The 22,566-nt window shown below is 79.0% G+C and overlaps 1 protein-coding gene across 1 annotated transcript in view; it reads right to left on the reverse strand.

The window, feature by feature from the left end:
• WDR72 (WD repeat domain 72) overlaps positions 1-22,566 on the reverse strand; it is a 38,944-nt gene that overhangs the window by 15,358 nt on the left and 1,020 nt on the right. Inside the window, exons 2-5 of the mRNA XM_048482110.1 lie at positions 7,844-8,064; positions 6,389-6,584; positions 4,343-4,557; positions 524-1,329 (exon numbers count right to left, since the gene is read on the reverse strand). Of these exons, the coding sequence (XP_048338067.1) occupies positions 524-1,329; positions 4,343-4,557; positions 6,389-6,584; positions 7,844-8,064 (1,438 nt within the window). The remainder of the gene's footprint in view (positions 1-523; positions 1,330-4,342; positions 4,558-6,388; positions 6,585-7,843; positions 8,065-22,566) is intronic.

Consider the following 22,566-nt stretch of genomic DNA (forward strand, 5'->3'; position numbering starts at 1 on the left):
TCTTATTTGGTTCTCCTGGACTCAATCTAGCTGTTCTGCTGCGGGCCCCACTTGGCCAACTAAGAGTGGTCCACAGCTGTTCCGAGCAGGTCAGAAGCTTCTGATGGGCTCTTGATTACGGCATCGCTTTGCAATGAAAGGAAACGCATCTCTGCGGTGAGGGGGGGAGCCCTCCCAGTTTGCAGCTCTGAATGGGCACATGCTGTGTATCATCAACTTCATTTATAGCCCACGTTTCCTGCTGAGGCCGAAGGCACACATCCGTCCACTGAATGCACCCATCTGGCCACCAGCTCACAAACGTTTCTGCCAGCAGAAATCCAGTTGTCTTCAAAGCGCTTTTGGCAAACTAAGATACCACAGAGTGGATGACAGTGTGGCAAAGACTCTTAGAAGGGCCTGGCCCTTCCTCCCGCCCCCCCCCCCCCAGGATTCCCATGACGGACAAGCCCAAGAATGAGGGGGGGGTGAACATTCACTGCATGTGCTGCTGAGGAAAGCATCAGGAGGGGGAAAGGCTCACCTGCTCTTCTCTAGAGGCATGCTGAGGATCTTCTTCACTAAGCATATTCTGTTCAGCAGGGAGAGTAGAGTCGGGGGTCCCTCTGGGTCCTTTCTACATCCGTGGGTCTTTCCTGGGGGCTCCTGGGCTGCACTCAGGTACTTGTTCCGCAAATCCAGCACTCTGCTGGGAAGCCCCTGAACGGACTGGCCGGGCTGGTTCCGCAGAGGGCAGTGAGTGCGGCTCCATCCTGGCAACGTCAGAGAGAGGTGGCTCTCCTGGGATACCAGCCCAAAGGAGACTGGCAAGAGGAGCCTCGAGAGGCCTAAATGCTGGACAGAGAGGCTGTCGGTCTCTCTGTCTGCCCCCCAAGGCAAGAGGCACGCTAAGAGGAGCTTGGCTGCCTCTGTGGCAACATGCAGGCTGGCCTTCCCCGGGGGCTGATGCCTCCTCGTCTTTTTGGAACTCTTGGCCTTCTTCTGCCACCTGAGGCCTCCTCCGCCTTGTTCCAGACTTTCAGCAGCAGGGCCGTCCCCAAAGCCATGCTCCTCCGCAGGGCCACTGAGGGGGGCGAGGGCACCCGTGGTCTTGTTTCTTCTCAGCAGCAGAGCCCCTTTCTCAGCTGTGCTTTTGGCCCTCTCAAGAGCCGCGTCGCAGCTGTGGAGCGAGCGGGAGTTGGGGGACTTCAGCCCCTGGAGGTCGGACGGGCAGAGCAGTTCCCTCAGGATTTCCAGATCGAACAGAAGAATGTGGAAGTTTCTATTCTCCCATTTGGTCTTAACGGGCAAGATGGTGAAAGGCCACAGGGCATGGCAGGCTGACGAGAGCTGGGGGGGGGAATAAACACGGTGTCACAAACAAAATGCCAAAGCATTGCCTAGAAACGGGTCCCTCTGGGGCACTCCAGAGACTGCTCCTGTCCAGGAACGCCATTTTTCCCACATCTGCCCCTATCGCTGCCCCTGTTGCAAGGGGGGCCTCCATGAATAACAGCAACAGCACAGGGAAAGGGGGGTTTGCACTGAGAGGAGAGGCGAGCTAGGACTGGCAGTAAACAAAGGTATAGTTAGCTGTGGTGGGCATTCCGGGCTGTGTGGCCGTGGTCTGGCAGATCTTGTTCCTAACGTTTCAGCTGCATCTTTGGCTGGCACGCCTCTGTGATCCACCTCTGAAGTTGCCAGCCACAGATGCAGGCAAAACATTAGGAACAAGATCTACCAGACCACGGCCACACAGCCCAGAAAACCACCAGAACCAGTTGAGTCCAGCCATGACAAAACAAAGGCATAGTTCTTGCGCTGCAGTTTGGAGATGGTGACAATTTGGGATGCACACAAGGCCCCCACCGGCTGAACAGGAGAAACAAGATTTATCTTTAGCTCTTTTTATTCTGCCAACTTCCCTCACTCAGTGTTTCATAATTTTAACTAAGCCTTTCTGCAAATTCAGTCAGTCTCCTGTAGAGAAAGAAATAAGAGTCCCAGTGAAAACCCAGCAGAGATAGAAAGCTAAAGTCCCTATTTGGGGGGCTGGAGGGGGTAATAATGGTCACCCTTTCCTCTCCTTAACCCCCAACTACATCAATACATCCTATTAACCTTAAACGGTTTAAGTCAGATGTGCAGCATAAACATTTTATAGAAAGTACAATTGAATTGCTATTTTACCGGGTGACCTTTTCATCACCAAAGACTCTACCTCTGGGATTCACCTGCTTCAAAAAAACTCTTCCTCGTCCACTTACAGCACACTCATCCATTAGGAAGCCACGGAGCATCTGAATTCTCCCCATGCAAAGGCATCCGGGGGAAGGATTAGTGCCGAACAAAAGGAGGACGGAGAGGGGGTGAGGAGGGGGTGGGGAGAGAGAACCGAGGCTTTCATTTTCCACAAGGGAAGAAAGAAATGGAATTGTGCGGTGGATTTGCACAGGAAAACCCCATTAGAGGGAGAGGTCACCACGCACATCACTCTCCAAATAAAGGACTGGATTCCCAGTAGCACTGACATGGCTATTTATACCTATAAGAGGGGAATGGAAAGCTACGCAATCCACATGCCTTTATACCTATTTTTATTATGCCCAAGGGTGAGAAACTGATGGTAAGGAAGATAAGCCAGACCAGAGAACTCTGAGTACCACCCGAGGTTTTGCCACAGTCTTTAATGAACTGTGTGGATCCAGCCTCGTGGACTTCATGAAGCGTGTCGATCAAGCCCACCCCTCCTGTTACCCTAAAGAGGATCTCTCCTTCTGACAGAGTGACCAACCCAACAGGGATGCGTGGGACTCTTTAGGTGGGGCTGCTATGGTCAGCACAAGGCCCACTGTCCTCGCTGTCCCCCTGAATAGGTGTGTACAACAATCCTTCAAAGAGGGAATCCATTCTACAAGTCTCTTTAGCTGTTGGCGCCTGATCTCTGCATGCTGACCTTAAACTGTGTCTCCAGATGGCAGCGTCATCTGGCAAGATTTCCAGAGTTGGAGGCATGCAGTTTGGTTCTTTCTGGAAAGATTAGAGGGCATCCGCAGGTGAGGGGGAGGTGAAACAGGAATGGTCTGCCCTGGGAGGGCACCCTGAGGAGGTGACTGGGAAAAGTTGGGCAGATTCAGAAAGTCCCCAGTTGAAGAGACAAGCCACACCCAAAGCAGGGCCAGGAGGGCTGCAAGTTCTGAGACTGAATGCCAGTGATATAAAAATCATAAAGATATGCTGGTTGCAAGACCACAGTTGAGAAATATTCATCACTGAAAATACATTTTGCGGTTGCACTCAAGAAACCAGTGACTGAGTGCTATTGGAACCGCTGCGTTTGCTATTTTGCAAGAACCAGCAGACACTTGTTTATGAGTGAAAGGGCAACAGTGAGCGCTGACCTAGGAGTCTGAAGTATACGGAGATGGTTCACCCAACTGGTTAGGCTTTATTGCTGATCATGCTTGCTGGACAGAAAATATACGTAGCCCCACACGTCACCAAGTCAGATGATGCTGAATGTATTCTTTTAAAAATATATCTTGGAATGTGCTGATTTGAACAAGTCAAGATTGTGAGCCTGCGTGGACGGACAGCCAGGATTGGCCAGAAGTGGTCAGGAGGGTCTGTTCAGAAACGCCTTAAAATGAGCTGTATTGCGATGCAGACTTCAGAGAGTTGGGACCACGGTATCACTCTCTCCATGTCTGCAGACATGTCAATAAACCTAGCTTGCTATTAGCCACCCTTGTGTGGAGTTTTTAATGGGTAAAAACTTCCATAACACCAGAAAGCTTCCTTAGGAAAAAGGGGGAGAGAGAGAGAGAGAGAGAGAGAGAGAGAGAGCAGGGCCCAGGCCCTGGCCCAACTGGCCTCCCCAAGAGGGACGCCTGTGACAGGCAGTCCTTTCCGCAGGCAGGGGCCTCCAGCAGCCCCACCAGCTCCGGCAGCTCAGAACACGTTCCCTGGCATTCATTTGACGCCAATGCAATTGCTGAGGGCCGTAAGAACAGAGCAGAACGGCACCAACTCGGCCTCCCCCTCTGCCCCCTTAGATGCCTGAGGAATTCTAAAGAGGAAGGAGTTGGGGTTTGATCCGGCCCGTAGGGAGGGTGTCCAGGGCACGTCTTCCCTCCCAGCCATGCCCGTGGTCCTTGCCCCTCTGACCTCTACGCCTCTCCCAGTGGGCTAACACTAACTCTGGCCTCGAAGAAGTGTCCTGCAGGAGGGGGGCTTGGGGGGAGATGGCAAAGGGCAGGAACAGCTGGCAACCAGGCTCGGTCCCAGAACAGGCCCCCTGCCCCCGCCCCACCTGTGGCCAGGAAGAAGGCAAAGGAGCCCACTGTCCTTCCTCAGAACTCACCTGGGGGGAAGGCTTTTCTTGGTGAGAGTCGCTGCTATGGGGAACTGCCCCCATCCGGCAGGAGCTGGAGGGGTGGGAGCCGCCGGCATCCTTCTGCTTGTGTGTGTTGCCCTCGAGGATGGGGAGCAGCAAATCAGCCGTGGGAAGAGGGGAGTCTTCGCAGCCAGCAAGGACCGCTCTGGCCGCCTCCCCAGTTTCATGCCGTTCGAGGATTCCTTTGCAAACAACAGACAGGGATCGGGAAGCTGTTCCAAAGGAAAATCCCCAAGCAAAACCCAAGCCCTTGAGGCAGACCCACTGCAATGATTCAAAACGTGTGCAGGCTTTGCAGTTCTCAAGAACTCTTCGTCAGTCTGGATGTTACCCAAGAACAAAACGGGGAGTGGGAAGGGAATTAGTTTGCTTTCTTCACACTGTGCAATCTTGAAGCCACTCGTCTGTTTTTGTGGGGAAGTTTGGCAGCATTGTCATCAGGCACCCACCATTGGGGCCAGACTCTGAGCATCCGTGGTTGGAGACTCCCTTTCAACCAGCAGGCTTCATACTCCTGGTCCAGGAAGGCCAGTCAGCCACTCCGTCCCCTACGCACCCACCCCTGCCACCCCCCACCCCCAAACAGCCTTGTACAATACAATACAACAACCTTTATTAGGCATATTAAAATGGGCTCCAGAGCATTACAGACATTTCTGAAGTACAAATCAAAAGTACGTTCAAAACACAGACAAACTGTATCTAGCACTGGACGTTACTTAGAAAGTTCTGTCACTTGTAAAAGAAATGTTGCTACTTTTCCCAAGAGCACGGCCTCTGTGTTATTTAACAAAAGCTCCACAACAGAGTTGTCAGAGTCTCCTTCAGGTGTGTCTAAGACCAGCCCAGGAGAGAAATTCCTAATACCCACATATCTCGGACAGTCAAGTATAACGTGAGCAGGAGTCTCCACTTGGTTTTTACAGTGGGGACAGACCCGATCCAGGAGAGGGATAGATAGGTAGCGACCCTTTGTAATGGCCGATGGAAAAGTATTGCATCTGGCCCTTGTAATAATCCATCTCTGTTGGGGTGACAGCCCTGTAGTGCTGCCTGACCATGTGGGCTCCCCAGATGCAGGTTCCCTCCCACCCCCAAGCGTCTTTTCTGCTGCTCTGGAGTCGTGGATTCGAAGTACAGGAAGAGAGATTCTACCTAAGTGCTAGGAAGAACTTCCTGACAGTCGGGGCTGTTCGGCAGGGAAACGCACTGCCTCGGAGTGGGGCGGAGTCTCCTTCTTTGGAGGTTTTTAAAGAGAGGCTGGGTGGCCACCTGTCAGGAGTGCTTTGATTGTGTGTTCCTGCATGGCAGGGGGTTGGACTTGATGGCCCTTGGGGGTCTCTTCCAACTTCATGATTCTATACTGTTGGAAGTGAAGGACTTTGTTACGCTGTTTCCTGCCTCAACCTACAGAGGGGGTTTTTACTAGAGAGCTAGTGGCTAGATAGGGACCTAAGGATTTGACACCTTTACTCTATCATGCTGGTTCTATCCCTTTGATGTTAGACTGATACTCTCAGGGACTTCCTTCCTTCCGGCTTCTTCCTCGAACCCCTTCTCACCCACTCTTCTTCCTGCCATGCCTAGAGAGAGGATGGATGCTCCTCGCATCCATCTCCATCCAGCTAGATTAAGATAGCATAGTGACTCTATCTACCTACCTTTCTATCCAGAATGGAGTTCACTAATAAATACTCTTTTTATTAGATAAGAAACTATAACTGACTCCGACTTTCTTTTGTGTAAGCTTGCCACACATTGGGATTCATCACGCACACGCACGCACACGAGGTAAGGCTTCTGCTGTGTTCTAGCCACCCGTGCCGCTCTGCTAACTACGATAAAGAGATAATCTCCAACTACCAGGAGCACTTATCCCAACATATACTACAGGAGCTCACCCAGTCCAGCCCTTGGGAGATAACTCTGCAGGGGCCCTGGGCAAGCAACAGAAGGCACCATGGAAAAGATGGCGGGGGAAGGGAAAGAGAAGGGAAGCCTGCAGGTGGTTACCTGTCTCGATGTCCCAAATGGAAACAGAATCATCTTCACATCCCACAACCAGCAGGTTTTCCAGCAGGCGCCATCCGAGCATCCTCACGGGGGACAGATGCTTCCGGGCGTGCAAGATGCAGGCCCGCTCTTGCAAGTGCAGCAGCGCCACCGAGTGGTCACTGCACAGGCAGCACACGATCCTCTGGCCGTTGAACTGCAAGGACAGAGAACCAGTGAGGCACGCAATGAGAGGGCTGGACGGGGAGCAGAGAGAGCCAGGCTCAGGCTCAAGCTTGCCAAGGGCCCGATGGATCCAGTCACCCCCCCCCCCCCGTCTAAGCGTCTTTCCTGGTGCCAGAAAGTGCTATCAGTCACAGACCAGGAAAGGGATTTGGGCGTCTGAGTTGATAGTTCCATGGGAATGTCAACTCAATGCCTGGCAGCTGTGAAAAAGGCAAACTCTATGCTGGGGATCATTAGGAAAGGAGTTGATAATAAAACTGCAAAGATTGTCATGCCCTTATATAAAGCAGTGGTGCGACCGCACTTGGAGTACTGTGTCCAGTTCTGGTCGCCACATCTCAAAAAGGATATTGAAGGGATAGAAACAGTGCAGAGAAGGGCAACGAGGATGATTGAGGGACTGGAGCACCTTCCCTATGAGGAGAGGCTGCAGCATTTGGGACTCTTTAGTTTGGAGAGGAGGCGTCTGAGGGGGGATATGATTGAAGTCTATAAAATTATGCCTGGGGTAGAAAATGTCGACAGAGAGAAATGTTTCTCTCTTTCTCACAATACTAGAACCAGGGGGCATCCATTGAAAATGCTGGGGGGAAGAATTAGGACTAATAAAAGGAAACACTTCTTCACACAATGTGTGATTGGTGTTTGGAATATGCTGCCCCAGGAGGTAGTGATGGCCACTCACCTGGATAGCTTTAAAAGGGGCTTGGGCAGATTTATGGAGGCGAAGTCGATCTATGGCTACCAGTCTTGATCCTCTTTGATCTGAGATTCAAATGCCTTAACAGTCCAGGTGCTCGGGAGCAGCAGCAGCAGCAGCAGGCCATTGCTTTCACCTCCTGCCTGTGAGCTCCCAAAGGCACCTGGTGGGCCACTGCGAGTAGCTGGACTAGATGGACTCTGGTCTGATCCAGCTGGCTTGTTCTTATGTTCTGATGTTCTTAAAGGAGGGAGGGAGGGAGGGAGGGAGGGGGGGGCAGACTCTCCACACCCCGTCTGACCTTCTCTTGGGGGAAAGGGACTGGGCGGACCCTCAAGCCAGCCCCATAAGGGAACTGGACAGGGGGTCACAGCTGCTTCCGAATGCGATGCTGTGTGGCCCTCCGGAAGAGTGGGGCTCCCTCAGCCAACCATCTGCCCTCCAGCCAAGCCTCACCAGGGAAAAGGGACACTGCAGCCCGAACTAGGGGGCTAAAAACCTCTCCCAACACACTGACGCTCTGGACGCACTCTGTAGTTTTCTGAAGACAGCAGCAGGTTCGTGACAGGTCCAGCCTGCAGAGAAAACTGATGTAAAATCTCTCCGGTAAACATGTCCCACCAGATCACACAAGAATCCCGGCTCCCTGACACCAGCCAGCTCGGGTCAAAGCGGGCCGACCAGAGTGGCAGGTACAGCAAAGAAGTGACGCTCTGGCTGTGGCCGGTGAGGATCCTGTGAGGCGGCGAGTCTGCAGGGAGGGAAAACAAGGACCACTAAGACCAGAGCCCCCCGGGGCGGGGGGGGGGGGGGGGGGGGGGGGAGGGGGGGGGGGGGGGGGGGGGGGGGGGGGGGGGGGGGGGGGGGGGGGGGGGGGGGGGGGGGGGAGGGGGGGGGGGGGAGAGGGGGGGAGGGGGGGGGGGGAGGGGGGAGGGAGGGGGGGGGGGGGGGTGGGAGGGGGGGGGGGAGGGGGGGGGGGGGGGGGGGGGGGGGGGGGGGAGGAGGGGAGGGGAGGAGGGGGGGGGGAGGGGAGGGCGGGGGGGGGGGGAGGGGGGGGGGGGGGGGGGGGGTCGGGGAGGGCGGGGGGGGGGGGGGGTGGGGGGGGGGGGGGGGGGGGGGGGGGGGGGGGGGGGGGGGGGGGGGGTGGGGGGGGGGGGGGGTGGGGGGGGGGGGGGGTGGGGGGGGGGGGGGGTGGGGGGGGGGGGGGGTGGGGGGGGGGGGGGGTGGGGGGGGGGGGGGGTGGGGGGGGGGGGGGGTGGGGGGGGGGGGGGGTGGGGGGGGGGGGGGGTGGGGGGGGGGGGGGGTGGGGGGGGGGGGGGGTGGGGGGGGGGGGGGGTGGGGGGGGGGGGGGGTGGGGGGGGGGGGGGGTGGGGGGGGGGGGGGGTGGGGGGGGGGGGGGGTGGGGGGGGGGGGGGGTGGGGGGGGGGGGGGGTGGGGGGGGGGGGGGGTGGGGGGGGGGGGGGGTGGGGGGGGGGGGGGGTGGGGGGGGGGGGGGGTGGGGGGGGGGGGGGGTGGGGGGGGGGGGGGGTGGGGGGGGGGGGGGGTGGGGGGGGGGGGGGGTGGGGGGGGGGGGGGGTGGGGGGGGGGGGGGGTGGGGGGGGGGGGGGGTGGGGGGGGGGGGGGGTGGGGGGGGGGGGGGGTGGGGGGGGGGGGGGGTGGGGGGGGGGGGGGGTGGGGGGGGGGGGGGGTGGGGGGGGGGGGGGGTGGGGGGGGGGGGGGGTGGGGGGGGGGGGGGGTGGGGGGGGGGGGGGGTGGGGGGGGGGGGGGGTGGGGGGGGGGGGGGGTGGGGGGGGGGGGGGGTGGGGGGGGGGGGGGGTGGGGGGGGGGGGGGGTGGGGGGGGGGGGGGGTGGGGGGGGGGGGGGGTGGGGGGGGGGGGGGGTGGGGGGGGGGGGGGGTGGGGGGGGGGGGGGGTGGGGGGGGGGGGGGGTGGGGGGGGGGGGGGGTGGGGGGGGGGGGGGGTGGGGGGGGGGGGGGGTGGGGGGGGGGGGGGGTGGGGGGGGGGGGGGGTGGGGGGGGGGGGGGGTGGGGGGGGGGGGGGGTGGGGGGGGGGGGGGGTGGGGGGGGGGGGGGGTGGGGGGGGGGGGGGGTGGGGGGGGGGGGGGGTGGGGGGGGGGGGGGGTGGGGGGGGGGGGGGGTGGGGGGGGGGGGGGGTGGGGGGGGGGGGGGGTGGGGGGGGGGGGGGGTGGGGGGGGGGGGGGGTGGGGGGGGGGGGGGGTGGGGGGGGGGGGGGGTGGGGGGGGGGGGGGGTGGGGGGGGGGGGGGGTGGGGGGGGGGGGGGGTGGGGGGGGGGGGGGGTGGGGGGGGGGGGGGGTGGGGGGGGGGGGGGGTGGGGGGGGGGGGGGGTGGGGGGGGGGGGGGGTGGGGGGGGGGGGGGGTGGGGGGGGGGGGGGGTGGGGGGGGGGGGGGGTGGGGGGGGGGGGGGGTGGGGGGGGGGGGGGGTGGGGGGGGGGGGGGGTGGGGGGGGGGGGGGGTGGGGGGGGGGGGGGGTGGGGGGGGGGGGGGGTGGGGGGGGGGGGGGGTGGGGGGGGGGGGGGGTGGGGGGGGGGGGGGGTGGGGGGGGGGGGGGGTGGGGGGGGGGGGGGGTGGGGGGGGGGGGGGGTGGGGGGGGGGGGGGGTGGGGGGGGGGGGGGGTGGGGGGGGGGGGGGGTGGGGGGGGGGGGGGGTGGGGGGGGGGGGGGGTGGGGGGGGGGGGGGGTGGGGGGGGGGGGGGGTGGGGGGGGGGGGGGGTGGGGGGGGGGGGGGGTGGGGGGGGGGGGGGGTGGGGGGGGGGGGGGGTGGGGGGGGGGGGGGGTGGGGGGGGGGGGGGGTGGGGGGGGGGGGGGGTGGGGGGGGGGGGGGGTGGGGGGGGGGGGGGGTGGGGGGGGGGGGGGGTGGGGGGGGGGGGGGGTGGGGGGGGGGGGGGGTGGGGGGGGGGGGGGGTGGGGGGGGGGGGGGGTGGGGGGGGGGGGGGGTGGGGGGGGGGGGGGGTGGGGGGGGGGGGGGGTGGGGGGGGGGGGGGGTGGGGGGGGGGGGGGGTGGGGGGGGGGGGGGGTGGGGGGGGGGGGGGGTGGGGGGGGGGGGGGGTGGGGGGGGGGGGGGGTGGGGGGGGGGGGGGGTGGGGGGGGGGGGGGGTGGGGGGGGGGGGGGGTGGGGGGGGGGGGGGGTGGGGGGGGGGGGGGGTGGGGGGGGGGGGGGGTGGGGGGGGGGGGGGGTGGGGGGGGGGGGGGGTGGGGGGGGGGGGGGGTGGGGGGGGGGGGGGGTGGGGGGGGGGGGGGGTGGGGGGGGGGGGGGGTGGGGGGGGGGGGGGGTGGGGGGGGGGGGGGGTGGGGGGGGGGGGGGGTGGGGGGGGGGGGGGGTGGGGGGGGGGGGGGGTGGGGGGGGGGGGGGGTGGGGGGGGGGGGGGGTGGGGGGGGGGGGGGGTGGGGGGGGGGGGGGGTGGGGGGGGGGGGGGGTGGGGGGGGGGGGGGGTGGGGGGGGGGGGGGGTGGGGGGGGGGGGGGGTGGGGGGGGGGGGGGGTGGGGGGGGGGGGGGGTGGGGGGGGGGGGGGGTGGGGGGGGGGGGGGGTGGGGGGGGGGGGGGGTGGGGGGGGGGGGGGGTGGGGGGGGGGGGGGGTGGGGGGGGGGGGGGGTGGGGGGGGGGGGGGGTGGGGGGGGGGGGGGGTGGGGGGGGGGGGGGGTGGGGGGGGGGGGGGGTGGGGGGGGGGGGGGGTGGGGGGGGGGGGGGGTGGGGGGGGGGGGGGGTGGGGGGGGGGGGGGGTGGGGGGGGGGGGGGGTGGGGGGGGGGGGGGGTGGGGGGGGGGGGGGGTGGGGGGGGGGGGGGGTGGGGGGGGGGGGGGGTGGGGGGGGGGGGGGGTGGGGGGGGGGGGGGGTGGGGGGGGGGGGGGGTGGGGGGGGGGGGGGGTGGGGGGGGGGGGGGGTGGGGGGGGGGGGGGGTGGGGGGGGGGGGGGGTGGGGGGGGGGGGGGGTGGGGGGGGGGGGGGGTGGGGGGGGGGGGGGGTGGGGGGGGGGGGGGGTGGGGGGGGGGGGGGGTGGGGGGGGGGGGGGGTGGGGGGGGGGGGGGGTGGGGGGGGGGGGGGGTGGGGGGGGGGGGGGGTGGGGGGGGGGGGGGGTGGGGGGGGGGGGGGGTGGGGGGGGGGGGGGGTGGGGGGGGGGGGGGGTGGGGGGGGGGGGGGGTGGGGGGGGGGGGGGGTGGGGGGGGGGGGGGGTGGGGGGGGGGGGGGGTGGGGGGGGGGGGGGGTGGGGGGGGGGGGGGGTGGGGGGGGGGGGGGGTGGGGGGGGGGGGGGGTGGGGGGGGGGGGGGGTGGGGGGGGGGGGGGGTGGGGGGGGGGGGGGGTGGGGGGGGGGGGGGGTGGGGGGGGGGGGGGGTGGGGGGGGGGGGGGGTGGGGGGGGGGGGGGGTGGGGGGGGGGGGGGGTGGGGGGGGGGGGGGGTGGGGGGGGGGGGGGGTGGGGGGGGGGGGGGGTGGGGGGGGGGGGGGGTGGGGGGGGGGGGGGGTGGGGGGGGGGGGGGGTGGGGGGGGGGGGGGGTGGGGGGGGGGGGGGGTGGGGGGGGGGGGGGGTGGGGGGGGGGGGGGGTGGGGGGGGGGGGGGGTGGGGGGGGGGGGGGGTGGGGGGGGGGGGGGGTGGGGGGGGGGGGGGGTGGGGGGGGGGGGGGGTGGGGGGGGGGGGGGGTGGGGGGGGGGGGGGGTGGGGGGGGGGGGGGGTGGGGGGGGGGGGGGGTGGGGGGGGGGGGGGGTGGGGGGGGGGGGGGGTGGGGGGGGGGGGGGGTGGGGGGGGGGGGGGGTGGGGGGGGGGGGGGGTGGGGGGGGGGGGGGGTGGGGGGGGGGGGGGGTGGGGGGGGGGGGGGGTGGGGGGGGGGGGGGGTGGGGGGGGGGGGGGGTGGGGGGGGGGGGGGGTGGGGGGGGGGGGGGGTGGGGGGGGGGGGGGGTGGGGGGGGGGGGGGGTGGGGGGGGGGGGGGGTGGGGGGGGGGGGGGGTGGGGGGGGGGGGGGGTGGGGGGGGGGGGGGGTGGGGGGGGGGGGGGGTGGGGGGGGGGGGGGGTGGGGGGGGGGGGGGGTGGGGGGGGGGGGGGGTGGGGGGGGGGGGGGGTGGGGGGGGGGGGGGGTGGGGGGGGGGGGGGGTGGGGGGGGGGGGGGGTGGGGGGGGGGGGGGGTGGGGGGGGGGGGGGGTGGGGGGGGGGGGGGGTGGGGGGGGGGGGGGGTGGGGGGGGGGGGGGGTGGGGGGGGGGGGGGGTGGGGGGGGGGGGGGGTGGGGGGGGGGGGGGGTGGGGGGGGGGGGGGGTGGGGGGGGGGGGGGGTGGGGGGGGGGGGGGGTGGGGGGGGGGGGGGGTGGGGGGGGGGGGGGGTGGGGGGGGGGGGGGGTGGGGGGGGGGGGGGGTGGGGGGGGGGGGGGGTGGGGGGGGGGGGGGGTGGGGGGGGGGGGGGGTGGGGGGGGGGGGGGGTGGGGGGGGGGGGGGGTGGGGGGGGGGGGGGGTGGGGGGGGGGGGGGGTGGGGGGGGGGGGGGGTGGGGGGGGGGGGGGGTGGGGGGGGGGGGGGGTGGGGGGGGGGGGGGGTGGGGGGGGGGGGGGGTGGGGGGGGGGGGGGGTGGGGGGGGGGGGGGGTGGGGGGGGGGGGGGGTGGGGGGGGGGGGGGGTGGGGGGGGGGGGGGGTGGGGGGGGGGGGGGGTGGGGGGGGGGGGGGGTGGGGGGGGGGGGGGGTGGGGGGGGGGGGGGGTGGGGGGGGGGGGGGGTGGGGGGGGGGGGGGGTGGGGGGGGGGGGGGGTGGGGGGGGGGGGGGGTGGGGGGGGGGGGGGGTGGGGGGGGGGGGGGGTGGGGGGGGGGGGGGGTGGGGGGGGGGGGGGGTGGGGGGGGGGGGGGGTGGGGGGGGGGGGGGGTGGGGGGGGGGGGGGGTGGGGGGGGGGGGGGGTGGGGGGGGGGGGGGGTGGGGGGGGGGGGGGGTGGGGGGGGGGGGGGGTGGGGGGGGGGGGGGGTGGGGGGGGGGGGGGGTGGGGGGGGGGGGGGGTGGGGGGGGGGGGGGGTGGGGGGGGGGGGGGGTGGGGGGGGGGGGGGGTGGGGGGGGGGGGGGGTGGGGGGGGGGGGGGGTGGGGGGGGGGGGGGGTGGGGGGGGGGGGGGGTGGGGGGGGGGGGGGGTGGGGGGGGGGGGGGGTGGGGGGGGGGGGGGGTGGGGGGGGGGGGGGGTGGGGGGGGGGGGGGGTGGGGGGGGGGGGGGGTGGGGGGGGGGGGGGGTGGGGGGGGGGGGGGGTGGGGGGGGGGGGGGGTGGGGGGGGGGGGGGGTGGGGGGGGGGGGGGGTGGGGGGGGGGGGGGGTGGGGGGGGGGGGGGGTGGGGGGGGGGGGGGGTGGGGGGGGGGGGGGGTGGGGGGGGGGGGGGGTGGGGGGGGGGGGGGGTGGGGGGGGGGGGGGGTGGGGGGGGGGGGGGGTGGGGGGGGGGGGGGGTGGGGGGGGGGGGGGGTGGGGGGGGGGGGGGGTGGGGGGGGGGGGGGGTGGGGGGGGGGGGGGGTGGGGGGGGGGGGGGGTGGGGGGGGGGGGGGGTGGGGGGGGGGGGGGGTGGGGGGGGGGGGGGGTGGGGGGGGGGGGGGGTGGGGGGGGGGGGGGGTGGGGGGGGGGGGGGGTGGGGGGGGGGGGGGGTGGGGGGGGGGGGGGGTGGGGGGGGGGGGGGGTGGGGGGGGGGGGGGGTGGGGGGGGGGGGGGGTGGGGGGGGGGGGGGGTGGGGGGGGGGGGGGGTGGGGGGGGGGGGGGGTGGGGGGGGGGGGGGGTGGGGGGGGGGGGGGGTGGGGGGGGGGGGGGGTGGGGGGGGGGGGGGGTGGGGGGGGGGGGGGGTGGGGGGGGGGGGGGGTGGGGGGGGGGGGGGGTGGGGGGGGGGGGGGGTGGGGGGGGGGGGGGGTGGGGGGGGGGGGGGGTGGGGGGGGGGGGGGGTGGGGGGGGGGGGGGGTGGGGGGGGGGGGGGGTGGGGGGGGGGGGGGGTGGGGGGGGGGGGGGGTGGGGGGGGGGGGGGGTGGGGGGGGGGGGGGGTGGGGGGGGGGGGGGGTGGGGGGGGGGGGGGGTGGGGGGGGGGGGGGGTGGGGGGGGGGGGGGGTGGGGGGGGGGGGGGGTGGGGGGGGGGGGGGGTGGGGGGGGGGGGGGGTGGGGGGGGGGGGGGGTGGGGGGGGGGGGGGGTGGGGGGGGGGGGGGGTGGGGGGGGGGGGGGGTGGGGGGGGGGGGGGGTGGGGGGGGGGGGGGGTGGGGGGGGGGGGGGGTGGGGGGGGGGGGGGGTGGGGGGGGGGGGGGGTGGGGGGGGGGGGGGGTGGGGGGGGGGGGGGGTGGGGGGGGGGGGGGGTGGGGGGGGGGGGGGGTGGGGGGGGGGGGGGGTGGGGGGGGGGGGGGGTGGGGGGGGGGGGGGGTGGGGGGGGGGGGGGGTGGGGGGGGGGGGGGGTGGGGGGGGGGGGGGGTGGGGGGGGGGGGGGGTGGGGGGGGGGGGGGGTGGGGGGGGGGGGGGGTGGGGGGGGGGGGGGGTGGGGGGGGGGGGGGGTGGGGGGGGGGGGGGGTGGGGGGGGGGGGGGGTGGGGGGGGGGGGGGGTGGGGGGGGGGGGGGGTGGGGGGGGGGGGGGGTGGGGGGGGGGGGGGGTGGGGGGGGGGGGGGGTGGGGGGGGGGGGGGGTGGGGGGGGGGGGGGGTGGGGGGGGGGGGGGGTGGGGGGGGGGGGGGGTGGGGGGGGGGGGGGGTGGGGGGGGGGGGGGGTGGGGGGGGGGGGGGGTGGGGGGGGGGGGGGGTGGGGGGGGGGGGGGGTGGGGGGGGGGGGGGGTGGGGGGGGGGGGGGGTGGGGGGGGGGGGGGGTGGGGGGGGGGGGGGGTGGGGGGGGGGGGGGGTGGGGGGGGGGGGGGGTGGGGGGGGGGGGGGGTGGGGGGGGGGGGGGGTGGGGGGGGGGGGGGGTGGGGGGGGGGGGGGGTGGGGGGGGGGGGGGGTGGGGGGGGGGGGGGGTGGGGGGGGGGGGGGGTGGGGGGGGGGGGGGGTGGGGGGGGGGGGGGGTGGGGGGGGGGGGGGGTGGGGGGGGGGGGGGGTGGGGGGGGGGGGGGGTGGGGGGGGGGGGGGGTGGGGGGGGGGGGGGGTGGGGGGGGGGGGGGGTGGGGGGGGGGGGGGGTGGGGGGGGGGGGGGGTGGGGGGGGGGGGGGGTGGGGGGGGGGGGGGGTGGGGGGGGGGGGGGGTGGGGGGGGGGGGGGGTGGGGGGGGGGGGGGGTGGGGGGGGGGGGGGGTGGGGGGGGGGGGGGGTGGGGGGGGGGGGGGGTGGGGGGGGGGGGGGGTGGGGGGGGGGGGGGGTGGGGGGGGGGGGGGGTGGGGGGGGGGGGGGGTGGGGGGGGGGGGGGGTGGGGGGGGGGGGGGGTGGGGGGGGGGGGGGGTGGGGGGGGGGGGGGGTGGGGGGGGGGGGGGGTGGGGGGGGGGGGGGGTGGGGGGGGGGGGGGGTGGGGGGGGGGGGGGGTGGGGGGGGGGGGGGGTGGGGGGGGGGGGGGGTGGGGGGGGGGGGGGGTGGGGGGGGGGGGGGGTGGGGGGGGGGGGGGGTGGGGGGGGGGGGGGGTGGGGGGGGGGGGGGGTGGGGGGGGGGGGGGGTGGGGGGGGGGGGGGGTGGGGGGGGGGGGGGGTGGGGGGGGGGGGGGGTGGGGGGGGGGGGGGGTGGGGGGGGGGGGGGGTGGGGGGGGGGGGGGGTGGGGGGGGGGGGGGGTGGGGGGGGGGGGGGGTGGGGGGGGGGGGGGGTGGGGGGGGGGGGGGGTGGGGGGGGGGGGGGGTGGGGGGGGGGGGGGGTGGGGGGGGGGGGGGGTGGGGGGGGGGGGGGGTGGGGGGGGGGGGGGGTGGGGGGGGGGGGGGGTGGGGGGGGGGGGGGGTGGGGGGGGGGGGGGGTGGGGGGGGGGGGGGGTGGGGGGGGGGGGGGGTGGGGGGGGGGGGGGGTGGGGGGGGGGGGGGGTGGGGGGGGGGGGGGGTGGGGGGGGGGGGGGGTGGGGGGGGGGGGGGGTGGGGGGGGGGGGGGGTGGGGGGGGGGGGGGGTGGGGGGGGGGGGGGGTGGGGGGGGGGGGGGGTGGGGGGGGGGGGGGGTGGGGGGGGGGGGGGGTGGGGGGGGGGGGGGGTGGGGGGGGGGGGGGGTGGGGGGGGGGGGGGGTGGGGGGGGGGGGGGGTGGGGGGGGGGGGGGGTGGGGGGGGGGGGGGGTGGGGGGGGGGGGGGGTGGGGGGGGGGGGGGGTGGGGGGGGGGGGGGGTGGGGGGGGGGGGGGGTGGGGGGGGGGGGGGGTGGGGGGGGGGGGGGGTGGGGGGGGGGGGGGGTGGGGGGGGGGGGGGGTGGGGGGGGGGGGGGGTGGGGGGGGGGGGGGGTGGGGGGGGGGGGGGGTGGGGGGGGGGGGGGGTGGGGGGGGGGGGGGGTGGGGGGGGGGGGGGGTGGGGGGGGGGGGGGGTGGGGGGGGGGGGGGGTGGGGGGGGGGGGGGGTGGGGGGGGGGGGGGGTGGGGGGGGGGGGGGGTGGGGGGGGGGGGGGGTGGGGGGGGGGGGGGGTGGGGGGGGGGGGGGGTGGGGGGGGGGGGGGGTGGGGGGGGGGGGGGGTGGGGGGGGGGGGGGGTGGGGGGGGGGGGGGGTGGGGGGGGGGGGGGGTGGGGGGGGGGGGGGGTGGGGGGGGGGGGGGGTGGGGGGGGGGGGGGGTGGGGGGGGGGGGGGGTGGGGGGGGGGGGGGGTGGGGGGGGGGGGGGGTGGGGGGGGGGGGGGGTGGGGGGGGGGGGGGGTGGGGGGGGGGGGGGGTGGGGGGGGGGGGGGGTGGGGGGGGGGGGGGGTGGGGGGGGGGGGGGGTGGGGGGGGGGGGGGGTGGGGGGGGGGGGGGGTGGGGGGGGGGGGGGGTGGGGGGGGGGGGGGGTGGGGGGGGGGGGGGGTGGGGGGGGGGGGGGGTGGGGGGGGGGGGGGGTGGGGGGGGGGGGGGGTGGGGGGGGGGGGGGGTGGGGGGGGGGGGGGGTGGGGGGGGGGGGGGGTGGGGGGGGGGGGGGGTGGGGGGGGGGGGGGGTGGGGGGGGGGGGGGGTGGGGGGGGGGGGGGGTGGGGGGGGGGGGGGGTGGGGGGGGGGGGGGGTGGGGGGGGGGGGGGGTGGGGGGGGGGGGGGGTGGGGGGGGGGGGGGGTGGGGGGGGGGGGGGGTGGGGGGGGGGGGGGGTGGGGGGGGGGGGGGGTGGGGGGGGGGGGGGGTGGGGGGGGGGGGGGGTGGGGGGGGGGGGGGGTGGGGGGGGGGGGGGGTGGGGGGGGGGGGGGGTGGGGGGGGGGGGGGGTGGGGGGGGGGGGGGGTGGGGGGGGGGGGGGGTGGGGGGGGGGGGGGGTGGGGGGGGGGGGGGGTGGGGGGGGGGGGGGGTGGGGGGGGGGGGGGGTGGGGGGGGGGGGGGGTGGGGGGGGGGGGGGGTGGGGGGGGGGGGGGGTGGGGGGGGGGGGGGGTGGGGGGGGGGGGGGGTGGGGGGGGGGGGGGGTGGGGGGGGGGGGGGGTGGGGGGGGGGGGGGGTGGGGGGGGGGGGGGGTGGGGGGGGGGGGGGGTGGGGGGGGGGGGGGGTGGGGGGGGGGGGGGGTGGGGGGGGGGGGGGGTGGGGGGGGGGGGGGGTGGGGGGGGGGGGGGGTGGGGGGGGGGGGGGGTGGGGGGGGGGGGGGGTGGGGGGGGGGGGGGGTGGGGGGGGGGGGGGGTGGGGGGGGGGGGGGGTGGGGGGGGGGGGGGGTGGGGGGGGGGGGGGGTGGGGGGGGGGGGGGGTGGGGGGGGGGGGGGGTGGGGGGGGGGGGGGGTGGGGGGGGGGGGGGGTGGGGGGGGGGGGGGGTGGGGGGGGGGGGGGGTGGGGGGGGGGGGGGGTGGGGGGGGGGGGGGGTGGGGGGGGGGGGGGGTGGGGGGGGGGGGGGGTGGGGGGGGGGGGGGGTGGGGGGGGGGGGGGGTGGGGGGGGGGGGGGGTGGGGGGGGGGGGGGGTGGGGGGGGGGGGGGGTGGGGGGGGGGGGGGGTGGGGGGGGGGGGGGGTGGGGGGGGGGGGGGGTGGGGGGGGGGGGGGGTGGGGGGGGGGGGGGGTGGGGGGGGGGGGGGGTGGGGGGGGGGGGGGGTGGGGGGGGGGGGGGGTGGGGGGGGGGGGGGGTGGGGGGGGGGGGGGGTGGGGGGGGGGGGGGGTGGGGGGGGGGGGGGGTGGGGGGGGGGGGGGGTGGGGGGGGGGGGGGGTGGGGGGGGGGGGGGGTGGGGGGGGGGGGGGGTGGGGGGGGGGGGGGGTGGGGGGGGGGGGGGGTGGGGGGGGGGGGGGGTGGGGGGGGGGGGGGGTGGGGGGGGGGGGGGGTGGGGGGGGGGGGGGGTGGGGGGGGGGGGGGGTGGGGGGGGGGGGGGGTGGGGGGGGGGGGGGGTGGGGGGGGGGGGGGGTGGGGGGGGGGGGGGGTGGGGGGGGGGGGGGGTGGGGGGGGGGGGGGGTGGGGGGGGGGGGGGGTGGGGGGGGGGGGGGGTGGGGGGGGGGGGGGGTGGGGGGGGGGGGGGGTGGGGGGGGGGGGGGGTGGGGGGGGGGGGGGGTGGGGGGGGGGGGGGGTGGGGGGGGGGGGGGGTGGGGGGGGGGGGGGGTGGGGGGGGGGGGGGGTGGGGGGGGGGGGGGGTGGGGGGGGGGGGGGGTGGGGGGGGGGGGGGGTGGGGGGGGGGGGGGGTGGGGGGGGGGGGGGGTGGGGGGGGGGGGGGGTGGGGGGGGGGGGGGGTGGGGGGGGGGGGGGGTGGGGGGGGGGGGGGGTGGGGGGGGGGGGGGGTGGGGGGGGGGGGGGGTGGGGGGGGGGGGGGGTGGGGGGGGGGGGGGGTGGGGGGGGGGGGGGGTGGGGGGGGGGGGGGGTGGGGGGGGGGGGGGGTGGGGGGGGGGGGGGGTGGGGGGGGGGGGGGGTGGGGGGGGGGGGGGGTGGGGGGGGGGGGGGGTGGGGGGGGGGGGGGGTGGGGGGGGGGGGGGGTGGGGGGGGGGGGGGGTGGGGGGGGGGGGGGGTGGGGGGGGGGGGGGGTGGGGGGGGGGGGGGGTGGGGGGGGGGGGGGGTGGGGGGGGGGGGGGGTGGGGGGGGGGGGGGGTGGGGGGGGGGGGGGGTGGGGGGGGGGGGGGGTGGGGGGGGGGGGGGGTGGGGGGGGGGGGGGGTGGGGGGGGGGGGGGGTGGGGGGGGGGGGGGGTGGGGGGGGGGGGGGGTGGGGGGGGGGGGGGGTGGGGGGGGGGGGGGGTGGGGGGGGGGGGGGGTGGGGGGGGGGGGGGGTGGGGGGGGGGGGGGGTGGGGGGGGGGGGGGGTGGGGGGGGGGGGGGGTGGGGGGGGGGGGGGGTGGGGGGGGGGGGGGGTGGGGGGGGGGGGGGGTGGGGGGGGGGGGGGGTGGGGGGGGGGGGGGGTGGGGGGGGGGGGGGGTGGGGGGGGGGGGGGGTGGGGGGGGGGGGGGGTGGGGGGGGGGGGGGGTGGGGGGGGGGGGGGGTGGGGGGGGGGGGGGGTGGGGGGGGGGGGGGGTGGGGGGGGGGGGGGGTGGGGGGGGGGGGGGGTGGGGGGGGGGGGGGGTGGGGGGGGGGGGGGGTGGGGGGGGGGGGGGGTGGGGGGGGGGGGGGGTGGGGGGGGGGGGGGGTGGGGGGGGGGGGGGGTGGGGGGGGGGGGGGGTGGGGGGGGGGGGGGGTGGGGGGGGGGGGGGGTGGGGGGGGGGGGGGGTGGGGGGGGGGGGGGGTGGGGGGGGGGGGGGGTGGGGGGGGGGGGGGGTGGGGGGGGGGGGGGGTGGGGGGGGGGGGGGGTGGGGGGGGGGGGGGGTGGGGGGGGGGGGGGGTGGGGGGGGGGGGGGGTGGGGGGGGGGGGGGGTGGGGGGGGGGGGGGGTGGGGGGGGGGGGGGGTGGGGGGGGGGGGGGGTGGGGGGGGGGGGGGGTGGGGGGGGGGGGGGGTGGGGGGGGGGGGGGGTGGGGGGGGGGGGGGGTGGGGGGGGGGGGGGGTGGGGGGGGGGGGGGGTGGGGGGGGGGGGGGGTGGGGGGGGGGGGGGGTGGGGGGGGGGGGGGGTGGGGGGGGGGGGGGGTGGGGGGGGGGGGGGGTGGGGGGGGGGGGGGGTGGGGGGGGGGGGGGGTGGGGGGGGGGGGGGGTGGGGGGGGGGGGGGGTGGGGGGGGGGGGGGGTGGGGGGGGGGGGGGGTGGGGGGGGGGGGGGGTGGGGGGGGGGGGGGGTGGGGGGGGGGGGGGGTGGGGGGGGGGGGGGGTGGGGGGGGGGGGGGGTGGGGGGGGGGGGGGGTGGGGGGGGGGGGGGGTGGGGGGGGGGGGGGGTGGGGGGGGGGGGGGGTGGGGGGGGGGGGGGGTGGGGGGGGGGGGGGGTGGGGGGGGGGGGGGGTGGGGGGGGGGGGGGGTGGGGGGGGGGGGGGGTGGGGGGGGGGGGGGGTGGGGGGGGGGGGGGGTGGGGGGGGGGGGGGGTGGGGGGGGGGGGGGGTGGGGGGGGGGGGGGGTGGGGGGGGGGGGGGGTGGGGGGGGGGGGGGGTGGGGGGGGGGGGGGGTGGGGGGGGGGGGGGGTGGGGGGGGGGGGGGGTGGGGGGGGGGGGGGGTGGGGGGGGGGGGGGGTGGGGGGGGGGGGGGGTGGGGGGGGGGGGGGGTGGGGGGGGGGGGGGGTGGGGGGGGGGGGGGGTGGGGGGGGGGGGGGGTGGGGGGGGGGGGGGGTGGGGGGGGGGGGGGGTGGGGGGGGGGGGGGGTGGGGGGGGGGGGGGGTGGGGGGGGGGGGGGGTGGGGGGGGGGGGGGGTGGGGGGGGGGGGGGGTGGGGGGGGGGGGGGGTGGGGGGGGGGGGGGGTGGGGGGGGGGGGGGGTGGGGGGGGGGGGGGGTGGGGGGGGGGGGGGGTGGGGGGGGGGGGGGGTGGGGGGGGGGGGGGGTGGGGGGGGGGGGGGGTGGGGGGGGGGGGGGGTGGGGGGGGGGGGGGGTGGGGGGGGGGGGGGGTGGGGGGGGGGGGGGGTGGGGGGGGGGGGGGGTGGGGGGGGGGGGGGGTGGGGGGGGGGGGGGGTGGGGGGGGGGGGGGGTGGGGGGGGGGGGGGGTGGGGGGGGGGGGGGGTGGGGGGGGGGGGGGGTGGGGGGGGGGGGGGGTGGGGGGGGGGGGGGGTGGGGGGGGGGGGGGGTGGGGGGGGGGGGGGGTGGGGGGGGGGGGGGGTGGGGGGGGGGGGGGGTGGGGGGGGGGGGGGGTGGGGGGGGGGGGGGGTGGGGGGGGGGGGGGGTGGGGGGGGGGGGGGGTGGGGGGGGGGGGGGGTGGGGGGGGGGGGGGGTGGGGGGGGGGGGGGGTGGGGGGGGGGGGGGGTGGGGGGGGGGGGGGGTGGGGGGGGGGGGGGGTGGGGGGGGGGGGGGGTGGGGGGGGGGGGGGGTGGGGGGGGGGGGGGGTGGGGGGGGGGGGGGGTGGGGGGGGGGGGGGGTGGGGGGGGGGGGGGGTGGGGGGGGGGGGGGGTGGGGGGGGGGGGGGGTGGGGGGGGGGGGGGGTGGGGGGGGGGGGGGGTGGGGGGGGGGGGGGGTGGGGGGGGGGGGGGGTGGGGGGGGGGGGGGGTGGGGGGGGGGGGGGGTGGGGGGGGGGGGGGGTGGGGGGGGGGGGGGGTGGGGGGGGGGGGGGGTGGGGGGGGGGGGGGGTGGGGGGGGGGGGGGGTGGGGGGGGGGGGGGGTGGGGGGGGGGGGGGGTGGGGGGGGGGGGGGGTGGGGGGGGGGGGGGGTGGGGGGGGGGGGGGGTGGGGGGGGGGGGGGGTGGGGGGGGGGGGGGGTGGGGGGGGGGGGGGGTGGGGGGGGGGGGGGGTGGGGGGGGGGGGGGGTGGGGGGGGGGGGGGGTGGGGGGGGGGGGGGGTGGGGGGGGGGGGGGGTGGGGGGGGGGGGGGGTGGGGGGGGGGGGGGGTGGGGGGGGGGGGGGGTGGGGGGGGGGGGGGGTGGGGGGGGGGGGGGGTGGGGGGGGGGGGGGGTGGGGGGGGGGGGGGGTGGGGGGGGGGGGGGGTGGGGGGGGGGGGGGGTGGGGGGGGGGGGGGGTGGGGGGGGGGGGGGGTGGGGGGGGGGGGGGGTGGGGGGGGGGGGGGGTGGGGGGGGGGGGGGGTGGGGGGGGGGGGGGGTGGGGGGGGGGGGGGGTGGGGGGGGGGGGGGGTGGGGGGGGGGGGGGGTGGGGGGGGGGGGGGGTGGGGGGGGGGGGGGGTGGGGGGGGGGGGGGGTGGGGGGGGGGGGGGGTGGGGGGGGGGGGGGGTGGGGGGGGGGGGGGGTGGGGGGGGGGGGGGGTGGGGGGGGGGGGGGGTGGGGGGGGGGGGGGGTGGGGGGGGGGGGGGGTGGGGGGGGGGGGGGGTGGGGGGGGGGGGGGGTGGGGGGGGGGGG

Source organism: Sphaerodactylus townsendi, linkage group LG17 (assembly GCF_021028975.2).
Source record: "Sphaerodactylus townsendi isolate TG3544 linkage group LG17, MPM_Stown_v2.3, whole genome shotgun sequence".
Lineage (NCBI taxonomy): Eukaryota > Metazoa > Chordata > Lepidosauria > Squamata > Sphaerodactylidae > Sphaerodactylus > Sphaerodactylus townsendi.